General features: G+C 37.3%; 1 protein-coding gene across 6 annotated transcripts in view; it reads right to left on the bottom strand.

The window, feature by feature from the left end:
- Positions 1–12,923, bottom strand: part of LRIG2 (leucine rich repeats and immunoglobulin like domains 2) — a 123,368-nt gene that overhangs the window by 77,687 nt on the left and 32,758 nt on the right. For all 6 annotated transcript variants that reach the window (XM_059928104.1, XM_059928095.1, XM_059928085.1 and 3 more), the window contains 10 exons: positions 11,861–11,926; positions 10,330–10,404; positions 10,034–10,168; positions 9,344–9,487; positions 9,077–9,220; positions 8,062–8,205; positions 7,717–7,860; positions 4,239–4,319; positions 3,450–3,521; positions 3,243–3,311 (listed from right to left, as the gene is read on the bottom strand). In XM_059928104.1, the coding sequence (XP_059784087.1) occupies positions 3,243–3,311; positions 3,450–3,521; positions 4,239–4,319; positions 7,717–7,860; positions 8,062–8,205; positions 9,077–9,220; positions 9,344–9,487; positions 10,034–10,168; positions 10,330–10,404; positions 11,861–11,926 (1,074 nt within the window). The remainder of the gene's footprint in view (positions 1–3,242; positions 3,312–3,449; positions 3,522–4,238; positions 4,320–7,716; positions 7,861–8,061; positions 8,206–9,076; positions 9,221–9,343; positions 9,488–10,033; positions 10,169–10,329; positions 10,405–11,860; positions 11,927–12,923) is intronic.

Raw genomic sequence — 12,923 nt, 5'->3', positions numbered from 1 at the left:
TTATTTATTTAATTTATTTATTTTCGGCTGCGTTGGGTCTTTGTTGCCGCGCGTGGGTTTTCTCTAGTTGCGGCGAGCGGGGGCTACTCTTCGTTGTGGTGCGCGGGCTTCTCATTGTGGTGGCTTCTCTTCTTGCAGAGTACGGGCTCTAGGCATGCGGGCTTCAGTAGTTGTGGCACGGGCTTAGTTGCTCCGTGGCATGTGGGCTCTTCCCGGACCAGGGCTCGAACCCATGTCCCCTGCATTGGCAGGCGGATTCTCAACCACTGCACCACCAGGGAAGCCCTAACTTATGCTTTCTCAGGTGTAATATAAGTTGCCTCATGAGACATGTACTTACTAATTCCTAATTCCACTACTTACCTTAGGCAAGATACTGAATGCCTCCAAAATCTCAGTTTCTATTCCTGGAAAATGGGATTAAGAACACCTACCTCAAAAATTTTTTTAAATAAAGCATTTAGCATAGTGTCTGGCCACAGATACCACAAGATTCACTTAGTTCCCTTCACTTCTGTTTCTTTTGCATCTTTCCACCCTTCACATGCTAATGAACTCTGCTGTACCTAATGGAGTATATCCTGCATTTTCTCCGCAAGTATATGGATAGATATATATCAAATATCAACAGTGGTTGTCTTTTGAGTACTGGGGATTTGGGGTCTTTCTCTCCCTCTTGGTTTAACTATCTAATTTTCTACCATGATTACATAATTTTAATGCAAAACAATTTTTAATTCATATTTGACTCTCCCACCTCCCTCCAATATTTATGCAAAGCACTGCGAAGGATACCAAAAAGTATTAAGAGATACTTTAATAAATGTTGATGTGAAATTCCGTATTATAAATATGACTTAAATTTAAAGTAACCAAGAGCAACTAAAACTTCTCAGTAAATAAGATGCATTAGAGTTCCTGAATTAGCAGCTTGTTCAAACCAACTCCAAAAATCACCAAATGACTCTCTGAAGAATGAAACTACGATATTTGCTTTCACCTACTATAAAAATTATATTTTAAACTGATTTCTCTTAACAAGAGTTAAAACTTTCTTGCTGGCCCTCAGATTATCACAACCGAAAAAAGGTAATACTGATATGCAGTAAGTTGTGCCTTTTCAAGTTAAAGTAAGCCTTAGGAGAAATAACTCAAAATATCTCAAGAGACAAAAAATATATATATATATATATATAAGCAAGCCACTTTAAAAATCTGGCAGACGACTTTCCTGGTGGCGCAGTGGTTAAGAATCCGCCTGCCAATGCAGGGGACACAGGTTCGAGCCCTGGTCCAGGAAGATTCCACATGCCGCGGAGCAACTAAGCCTGTGCGCCACGACTACTGAGCCTGCACTCTAGAGCCCGCGAGCCACAACTACTGAGCCCGCGTGCCACAACTACTGAAGCCTGCATGCCTAGAGCCCGTGCTCCACAACAAGAGAAGCCACTGCAATGAGAAGCCCGCGCACCGCAACGAAGAGTAGCCCCCGCTCGACGCAACTAGAGAAAAGCCTGTGTGCAGCAATGAAGACCCAATGCAGCCAAAAATAAATAAATAAACTTATTTTAAAAAAAAATCTGGCAGAAAATAACAAAAGATGATCTCCATAACATTTTAACTTTTATTATCTTAGTTATTCACCTTTTACTATATGCCAGGTGCTGTGTGGAGCATCTTCTCAAAACCCTCAAAAGCTTTCTAATGCATTTAGGGGGAAAAAAGTCCTAACTCCTCATGGCCTATTAGGCCCTACATGATCAGGCCTGCTTATGTCTCTGACCTCATCTCCTACCATTCTTCCCCTTGCTCTTGTCTTCCAGCCGCACCAGTGTCTCTGCTGTTCTTCAAGCACAAAAAGCAAGCTCCTTCCTCAGGGCCTTTTCACTTGCTCTTCCCTGTGCCTGGAACGCCCTTCGCCCAGTATAAAATGGTTTGCCATTTCATCTCACTAAGGGCCTGGCTCAAAGGCTGTTATCTTCAGAAAAGCCTTCGCTCACTACTTAAAAATAGCAATCCCTGTCACTCTGTACACCTCTGACCCAGCTTTTTCTTCAGAACATTTATTATCTGATGAGATATTATATACCTACTGGTTTATTATTTAACTTCCTTATAGAATTTATTGTAATATGCTACGAGGACAGAGACTTTGTCTTGTTCACTACTGCGTTTTTAGCATTTAGAACAGTACCTTACATAGCAGATGACAATAAACATTTCTTCCATAAACAAATTATCTCATTTTATCCTCACATAAGCCTGAGGGCAGTGCTCTTCCCATATTGAGAAGGGAAACTGAGTCTTAGGCTAAACACACAGTTGTAAAGAATGGGGCAAGAATCTAAACCTAGGCAATTTGAACTCACATACTTCCAGTGCATCTCAAACTATATGTGGAGAAGGACCAGTTTTTTAAATTCCCAATCTGTTATAGATCAATACTTTTATAAAATTCAACAGAAGTGTCACAGTAAGGTCAAATTGTTCTATAAGTTTCTAAAAAGCTTGTTCTGAATTTCTATCCTTCTCTCATCATGAATCAGCTCTGGTCCACAGACCTCCCTTTGAGTAGCCTTCAGGCAAGGCAAGATAAGTTGATATAGCCCGTTGATTCTTACCAGTGGCTCAGTATCTGAATCACCAGAGTTTAAAATTAAGAGCAACGCCCAACTAACCACCCCACCCCTGGGAAATCCCCCCTGGGAAATAAGAACAATTTTTTAAAAATCATGAATGAAAAAACGTTAAAATGATATGTATTTTTCTATCATAACTATTCAACAGTTTGGGAACATTTTAGTAGTTTGAACAGATTAGAGACATCCTCTGTGACCATTATACTGAAAGTGCTAGATCACCTCCAAACATTACATAATACCTTAATTGTAACTCACCCCAAGAGAACACATGTCTCCAATAGTCCAAAAAGGAAGAGGGGAATAAAAAAGGAACAGTAGGGTAAACATAAAGCATAAGCAGCGTGGCTAAGGTCTCTTTAACTACATGCATCAGCAACACAGGAAAACAACAGAAGGTCCTGGAGCCGCACACTCTGGACTTTTCAATGTTGAGTTATTTTTAAATTACATCCAGCCACTAAAATAACTGAATGTTAACACTTTCTTTTTTCCTGCCTGAATTGTGTGCTTTGGGAAACATCTGGGTCACATTCATCACACTTTAAGCACAAGCGTGGATGATGATCTAATTAGTGACAAAAAAAGACTTAAGTTACGTACAGTTCTTTCAAGCGAGTCTGGGAAAAAGCATTTTCTTGGATAGACATTATAGCATTGTTGTTCAAATCTCTGAAATGAAGAGAAATGAAACATTACCAGTCACCGTTTCTACAATTAAGTTATATAAACACTTTAAATGGTCATGAAAACCTCTGCTAAGAGCAAAGATTATTTATATACTGAGCAAAGTGGCTGAAAAATACTTACAGATGCTCAAGGGATTCAAGACCAATGAATGCTTTCTTTGTAATTGACTTAATCTGATTTCCTTGTAAGATTCTGAAATACAAACAGACCTTTCTAATAAAGCTCTCCACTAAACAAAATTAAATTCATTAAAATAAACATTTACCTATAAGGAGTGAAAATAAGCTTAACATGCATTTTTAAGAAAGTCGTGAACCTTTATTATTAACCAGTGTGAAGCACAGAATAAATGTGTCTATTAAGATGTCAGCGCTCAGTTAGGTATCTGTAAACAACCATCCTGACCACAGATACACCTGTAGTTTTCATATAATAAACTGGATTACATTCCCAGTTTCTCCCTTCTCAGCAAAAGATCATCCAGTCAAAGAAACTCAGACACGTGTGAAGCCTGGGAAACATTCTTATGGGAGAAGACCTAAGCTCTTACTTGAGAGAATCCGCTCTTGCTAAGTTACCCGTAAATCTCACATGATTAAACAGATCATGGTTCAATTCTGGTTTCAGTGCATTTCTTTTACTTAAATCAAAATTCTAGTTCCATAAATAACTTCTCTTTAAGTGACATTAGGAATGTTCTTTCAGAAAGTGCCCCACCACAAAAAAACAAAATGAAAAACAAACCAAAAAACAAAAACCTTAATAAACAACAAAGCTTCTTCCTTTAGTGGGTGAACCAGAAAGGCTCAGACTTTCTAGCCACAGCAAATAGACACAATCCAATCACATTTACAATTGGTTCTTTAAAATACACCTTCATAGACATACATAAATATCGTAAGTACATACAATTTAGTGAGACTTGTGAGTCCAGCAAAGGCTTCACTAGCATCTTCTATGGCCCATGAAATTTCATTGTTTCTTAAGTTTCTACGAGAATGTCAGGGATAGACAGGTTATGTTAGTCAACATGACCATTACACCATCAGGCATCATCCTGACATAACAATGCTAATTTTAATTTTGATCCTTAGAGTAAAGGTTAAGCTATTTATGATAAACACTCAACTCTTCTTTTTAAAGAATACCTGAGATAAGCATGTAAGGACTAATTCTCGTAAGCTAAGAATTAAGCTGACCTTGATAAATAAATTAAGCAACCTGTTAAGAGTATTAATCTTCCTAGCTAATAGCCCGTAATTGTATTAGCATATTAAAAATTATAGTCAGGGCCCTACAAAGAGCAGGAGGATTTCAAGATGCAGGGGGTATGGCTTACAAATCTGATTTCAGACTAATGGGATTTTGGGGTGATCCAAGCCTTCCCCTGAGCCCTTAAATCTAAAATGGCTGACAAAAAGTAATGTCAATACAGAGCTTCACAGCTCAACAGCAATTAAACATGCCCCCTGGGAAGTAAGAATGATATACCCATGTGCTAGAGTGATCACTCTGTTTTCTTTAAAAGGAAAAGTATGGATCTTTTAAAATCCACTGTTCCATTCTCAGACGAAATGCAATTGCACCACACCATGTCATCATGGAAGAAATACCAGTTAAAGATATTTAATCACTTTTGCTTCCTTAAGTCATCTCACAATAAAGCACAAAGTTTTTTGCTTTATAAGACATATGTAAAGTTATGTGAATAACAGTAAGGAGATAGGAGATCACTCTTCCCATTTAGCTATGTCTTTACCTGAAGTGAAAGCTAAGAAAGATCATTTTATTTTACTAAAGAATAAACACTGAAACAACTGATGGCTCAGCTCTGCAGGACTTTTCCCTCTCCTCCACAGAACAGCATAAATAGAACTCACTCACCAAAGTGAGTAAGAAGTATATCTACTCTGGGAAGAGCATTGGTCTAAAGCCGGAATATCTCAGATCTGTTCCTAATTCTGCCTTAACTATCTTTGTAGCATTAGATAATCATTTACGTCTGCAATTACTTTCCTAAACTTTAATACTAAAAGTAATAATCAGTGGTGTCATAAAAGAACCTGTGTGCCATTCCATGCACTGCCAAAAGACTACAGCTGCATCTAATATAAATTCCTGAGTTTGCACTGATCTAATTTAACCTCTGATAACGTAGAAAAGAGAAAAATTTTTTAAAAAAAGGAAATCACTTTTACTTTTTCAAGGCCAAATCTAAAGGAGGACTACTTCATTAAGTTAAAAAAAAAGAAAAAAAACATCAAACACACACTTGTGCATGCATAGACACCTTCACAAAATTATCATGCTTTCTTTGTCACTTATGGTTAGGTCCCAAAGTTGGGAACCTGCCTCTTTTCTGAGACCATTTATCAACTAAACCTGATGACCAAAAAGTCCCCTATTCAGGAACCTTAAGAATCTACAAATTCTATTAATTACTCTTTTTCTCTTACTCTGCTCTATGTTTGAGATTACTATATTTCATTAAAATACCTCTTCATTCAATTATATTCCATGATCAGGGTAAAACATTCAACTTACAGAACAACAGAAGTTTAGAGTTGAAACTGCCTTTTGCAACCACCTAATCCTATATCCATCCTTCACTGGACATAAAAAAAAAAAAAAAACCCAGGAAACGCTAAGTGATTTTGTTCATCTGACAGTAAAATGAAAAGCACATGAGGGACTTCCCTGGTGGTGCAGTGGTTAAGCATCCGCCTGCCAATGGAGGGGACACGGGTTCGAGCCCTGGCCCGGGAAGATCCCACATGCTGTAGAGCAACTAAGCCCGTGCGCCACGACTACTGAGCCTGCGCTCTAGAGCCCGCACACCACAACTACTGAGCCCACGTGCCACAACTACTGAAGCCCACATGCCTAGAGCCCATGCTCTGCAACAAGAGAAGTCACCGCAATGAGGAGCCCGTGCACCACAACAAAGAGTAGCCCCCGCTCACCGCAACTAGAGAAAGCCCGCACGCAGCAACGAAGACCCAATGCAGCCAAAAATACATAAATAATAAATAAATAAATACATAAATTTATTTTTTTTAAAAAAGCACATGAGCTTTAGTATGAAAAAGACCTGGAAAAAGACCTGGGTTCTAATCCTGGCCCAAACATTTACAAGGTATATGACTTTAAACAAATCATTTAATCTCTCTGAACCTCAGTCTCCCAATATGGAAAAGAGCAATAATATCCCAGTACTCTGAATGCACCTGGCACATATCAGATCATTAATAAATGTTAGTTTTTTCTGTCCAAAGTCATGCAGCAAATTGGTAACAGTGAAAAGGTCTCCTGCCAGAGCTGTTCCCACTATACGTCCTGCATCCTTTTGAATGAGAAGTGGTAGATCTGGTACACTACTGGTAGTTCAAGGTCAGAAGAGTAAGAAAATGTGCATTCCTGACACTAGCAACTGTGTTTTATTCCACAGTAACTGGCACAATAAGAGATGCTTTGTTGTTTAGTTAACTCAGAATTAAAGTACAGACTGAAATGGCTAGAGATACATAAAATTTACATATAGGGATAGAGATAAGCAAGACTGCCTTGTCCCAAGGCATAGGAGAGAAGAACTGCAAAATATTAACATACATAATATGTACACTGATTAGTTGTTTTGCTTTAGTGCTTTAAAAAAATTAGTAAAAAAAAAAAATCCCGAGGCTTCCCTGGTGGCGCAGTGGTTGAGAATCTGCCTGTCAATGCAGGGGACACGGGTTTGAGCCCTGGTCTGGGAAGATCCCACATGCCGCAGAGCAACTGGGCCCGTGAGCCACAATTACTGAGCCTGCGCATCTGGAGCCTGTGCTCCGCAACAAGAGAGTCCGCGATGGTGAGAGGCCCGTGCACCGCGATGAGGAGAGGCCCCCGCTTGCCACACTAGAGAAAGCCCTCGCACAGAAACGAAGACCCAACACAGCCATAAATAAATAAATAAACAAATAAATAAATAAAAAATAAATAAAAGTATAGAGTTAAAAAATAAAATTAGGGGCTTCCCTGGTGGCGCAGTGGTTGAGAATCTGCCTGCCAATGCAGGGGACACGGGTTCGAGCCCTGGTCTGGGAAGATCCCACATGCCACGGAGCAACTGGGCCCGTGAGCCACAATTACTGAGCCTGCGCGTCTGGAGCCTGTGCTCCGCAACAAGAGAGGCCGCGATGGTGAGAGGCCCGCGCACCGCGATGAAGAGTGGTCCCCACTTGCCGCAACTAGAGAAAGCCCTCACACAGAAACGAAGACTCGACACAGTCATAAATAAATAAATAAAAGAACGTGAATTTCTTTTAAAAAAATAATAATAATAATAAAAAAAATTAAATTAAATTAAATTAAATTAAAAATCCCCAAAAAGGACAGATATACTTACAGTGTCTGAAGATTGGAAAGAAACCTAAATACACCATCAGCAATGTGAGTGACTCTGTTGTCCCCTAAGTTCAATCTCTCCAGTAAGCTCAGACCCACAAAGGCAGATTCATCCAGGCGGGTCAACTGGTTATAGGACAAATCACTAAAAACAGGAAACATGGAAGGTAAAAAATTCACTCTCTTCTAGTTCAACTTTCATATTCTTATTCTATTTACATGATAAATTTAGGGCTTTCAAACTTCTAATAAACAGGGATATTAGATCTCATTACTGACCATGGGAATGACTTATTCTATCTGCTCTAGTCTCACAGCTTCCACTGAAATGCCATCCCACACTTACAGTTCAGACAGTCTTTGGCAGAACTCCCATGCATCAGGGCTGATTCTTTCAACAGCATTCTGGCTCACATAGAGCTGTTGTAACATTCGCAAGCCATACAACCACCCCTTGTTCACTTCTGTAAGGTTATTATGCTCCAGTTCTCTGCAGAATTAGAGAAAGAAAGGAGGAAATATGTTTCAAAACAAGGCATGCAGGACTTCCCTGGTGGCACAGTGGTTAAGAATCCACCTGCCAATGCAGGGGACACGGGTTCGAGCCCTGGTCCAGGAAGATCCCACATGCCACAGAGCAACTACGTCCGTGCACCACAACTACTGAGCCTGTGCTCTAGAGTCTGTGAGCCACAACTACTGAGCCCACGCGCCACAACTACTGAAGACCACATGCCTAGAGCCTGTGCTCCGCAACAAGAGAAGCCACCGTAATGAGAAGCCTGCACACCACAACGAAGAGTAGCCCCCGCTCGCCACAACTAGAGAAAGCCCGCGTGCAGCAACAAAGACCTAATGCAGCCAAAAATAAATAAAATTAAATCTTTAAAAAAAAAAAAAACCAACAAGGCATGCAATGAGAAGATTCCAAAAATCTTCATTAAGTCTTGCACAGAGAGGCATATACCTTTGCTCAACCCAAGTGAGCAGACAAATTCTATTCATAAATATGTACATGTTTCTTAAGATTTAGTGCAAGAAGCCTGTAAGACTGTCTAAAATATCATATCTATAAAATCAACTCACCAAGAGATATAGTATACCTGTTCTGGATAAATCCTGATAATTTTCATCAGCCAAACATTAAGGGAATATAAACTTTTCAGATGAAATGTTTGGAAGAATGATGACAAAAATACCAGTTAGATAACAAAGCTCAAATCTTAATTTATTTCACATAAGAGAAGGGAGGAAGAGCTAAAGTACTTTGTTATAATTAAAGCTACTATCCTAGCTGTTCGGCACTGAAAAGCCCCAGACTCCCTTCCTAACAATCTCCTATTCTAGTTCATAGTACTTACAATTCTTCCATGTTATCCAAGCCAAAAAACGCTCCATCCTTGAGTTTGCTAATTCCATTCCGCTGCATTTTCAAAGATCTTAAGGAGTCTAGACCTTGGAATGTGAGACCTTCCACAACTTTAATCCTGTTTCTTTTAAGTTCCCTTTAACAAAAATAGTTTTACAGTCAGAAAACTGGTTTGCTGATTTGCCCTAATAATAATAAAAAGAAACAGACACTATAAGAAAAAACAATCTTCTTATAATCCATCTATTTAGTTACTCACAAGAATTGGAGGTGAGGTAGCTTGAAGATCTTGGGTGGAATCATGCTAATTCTGTTCCTGTTTAACTTTACCACTAATAAGGAACTTGACAAATTATCGAAGCAACCAGCCTCCAAGATGGTTATCCTATTATTGCTCAAATTCCTAAAATGAACAAGATAACAACAAAAAAAATTCAGTGAAACTAAACAGTCTACCACTGTAAAGCTGCCTCAAGTCTATGACTGAGCCCCAGCTCTACCACTTAGCAACCGTATGCAACTTTACAAATCATTTAACTGCTTTGTTTCTTCAAGTACAAAATAAGGATAATACCTACTTCATTTGGGTTGAAACAGTATGTGTGAATATGCTTTTGTAAACTGTAAAACACTAGCACTCACGCTAATTATCACCACCATTACACAGGTTAAGCACAGTTTAACAAACTACTCCCATTTACCTTTTACATAACTGTTAGCAAAACACAATCCAGAATTAAATCTCAAAACTTACCCTGGATACTTAATATTTTCTGAAAATAGTGTACTCTTTAAGGGCAGAAAAAAAAAACAAAAAAATCTAACCTAGGTTTGTTTCACATAAGCATATCAAAATCACAATAAATAAGACATATCTGGGAAGATAAATATCAATGAATAATAAACATGCCCTTCAAATTAAATCTAGTTTAAACTCTATTTTACTTACAGGTATTTAAGCTGCATTCGAGGAAATGAAGATATCTTGACTTCTGATATTATATTTGAGCTGAGATCTAAACTCTCGAGAGCAGGGTAAAACTGGAACGCTTCTGCGTTTATTTCTGGGATTATATTATGGACTCTACAAAACAAAGATTATATTGAAGCTATTGCCAGTGATCCACCCTTAACCACAAAAATGTTAAATAATTAGGATCAACAACAAGGGTACCTAAAACAAAAACAAAAAAACTGTGTACTATGCATAATTTAAGTAAAAGACCTGAAATCTTATTTACTTACAAAGAGAGAAGAGTAATATTAGTGGTTGGTTCTCCAAAATACGGAATTTCAGTTAGCTCATTGTAATTCATTTTCCTGAGTAGGGGGAAAAATAGATATAAAAATTTAGTGAGGGAAATGCTACCTCGAGTTCTAGTTTCTGGCTAGTACATATTCTTTAGGATAAATGCCAAATTTGAAAAAAGCCTATGACCCAGAATGAGTTAGACTAAATATTTTCTACTGAGAAATCAGCGATTTTAATAAAAAAATGTTTTCATGGTATAGATCTATGATTTGATACCAATATTAGAAAGGTTAGGAAATATTTTGCACATTAAATATTTTTAATCCCAGCAAGGTTCTTTGAATAGTTACTTTTATGACAGCTAATTTAAGTCCTTCTTAAACAAAGAAAGAATAATTCATATCTCTCTATATATATTTATTTATAATAAATAAAATAAATTTATATATAAGTTAATTAAGTAAATTTTTGAAATAGACACGCACACACACATATTTTTTTGTTACTCAAAGTTAGGGAAAGTTGCTTGAGACCACAGACCTAACAGATTATCTCAATTGTTTTAGTAGCAAATCTAATGCAATCACATCTCACCAACCTGTTTTTCAATCACTGAACAACCTCAACAATCTAGAATACAGAAAAGAAGCCAGAAGTAAAAGGCCTCCAAGTAACCAACTGAAGTTACAAAGTCCATGTAATAAATAATAAAGCTCATGCACTTCCCACTGAGCATTTTCCTTTCCTCAGGACCTACTCTTTCAGCTAATAAGCTTGTCAATTGTTCATTCCGTCCACAGCAGATTAGGGGCAGCCAATTTGAGGCAGGGAAGGAGAGAATGCAGAGACAATGAGAGCACAAAGTACCCCTTGTCAGAAAGAAATTCAAAAGAAAAATTCATCTGAGGATTCTTAGGGTGTTTAGTATACAGGTAAACAGGCCTCAACAGTTGTGCCTCTGGGAATACCACAATGCAATAACTGATATTAGTAATATTTTAGAAACTTCTCTCCAGAAACTACATAATAATACATCTCAGTACTAAAGGAAAAACTTCAATGAAGAGGAAAACTGAATTATATTAACTATCATATTCCAGGTGATACCAAAAATATTGTATTTCATATAAACCTACTTCAGACATGATGCTTCCACCTTAGACAAGTCAAAACATTAGAAAAAAAAAATTACACAATACAGAGCTTCACTGGCTGAAACTCTGGCAAAAAAAAATAAAATATATTCACTCTGAAGAGGGAAAATCTTACATTAGGCCCCAAGGAAGTAGAAAAGTATTTCTACGCAGTTTACAACTTGAAATCACCAATGCAATGGCATAATACCCAGAGAGTTTGTGATACTAACAAAGCCAAAGACAAGTTTAGGCTTTTAAACATGTTTTAATCTAAAGTTTTCTTTCCTTCAATTTTTTGACATTTTTGCATTGAACATCCTGAAATTCATAATTCATCAAATCACCTCAAAGAATTTAATGTAAGTTTAAATAAATAAAAATAACTTACACTTCTTGTAATGTTTGAGATTCCAAGCTGATGTTCCAGTTAGACAACCGATTATGACTCAAATCCCTAAATGGAGGATAAGAGATCATTCTTAAGTTTAGCCCTGGAAAGCACACTTAAAGAAAAGGAAAAAAAAAAACAAAAAACGAAACGAAAATAGGAATCTAAAAGCCCTATCAAATGTGAATTTGAGTAGTACAGATAAAAAGAAATGTTTATAAAGGATGAATAAAAATTTATGTAGATTTCAAAATAGCTCTTTTACTTTCTCCTTTTTATGAGGGTTTTTTGTTTTTGTTTTTACTAACTAGGAAATACATTCACATGGTTCAATAATCAAAAAGTATAAAAGGATATACAGTAAAAAGTCTCCCACCCTTGTCTCCAGCCATCCAATTTCCCTCCCCAACAGCAACAAGTGAAAATATACCATTTCTTTTACAGCCTGTCAGATACTTTATGCATGTACCAGAAAAGTTTTACACAAATGGTAGAATAATTTACACATTATTTTGCCCCTTGGTCTTTTCACTTAACAACACATCTTGTAGATCATTCCACAGCGATATTATAGTTTCTTTATCCCTTCTAGTGATTATGTTACACTTTATTATAATGCAGTATGCTTTACATACTTTTGAAAGAAATATATACTTTTAAAGTAACATAATATAAAGTAATATATACTTTTAAAGTAATATATACTTTACATAATATATATTATAATATATATTATACTTTAGCTGTAGATAAACTTGAAGATGGATTAGATTTCACAAGTCAAGACAGTGAGCTTCTGTATTAGAATTGGGGTTGACCACATCCTTGACAGAGATGTAGTCTTCCTTAAAAGCAAAAAAAGCAATCTAGCTTCAGGGAAGGGAAATTCATCTCACTCCAAGTTACGTTAATGATGATGATGGTGGTGGTGGTGGCAGCAGCTAACATTTATTAAGTGCCAGGCACTCTTCTTTGCACTTTATACATATAATCTGCCTAAATCCACACAACAAATTTATGAGGCAAATACTTTTACAATCCTCACTTTCCAGACACAGAAACA

This window comes from Balaenoptera ricei, chromosome 1 (genome assembly GCF_028023285.1).
Source record: "Balaenoptera ricei isolate mBalRic1 chromosome 1, mBalRic1.hap2, whole genome shotgun sequence".
NCBI classification, from domain to species: Eukaryota; Metazoa; Chordata; class Mammalia; order Artiodactyla; family Balaenopteridae; genus Balaenoptera; species Balaenoptera ricei.
This window is presented reverse-complemented; position numbering and strand designations above follow the sequence as displayed.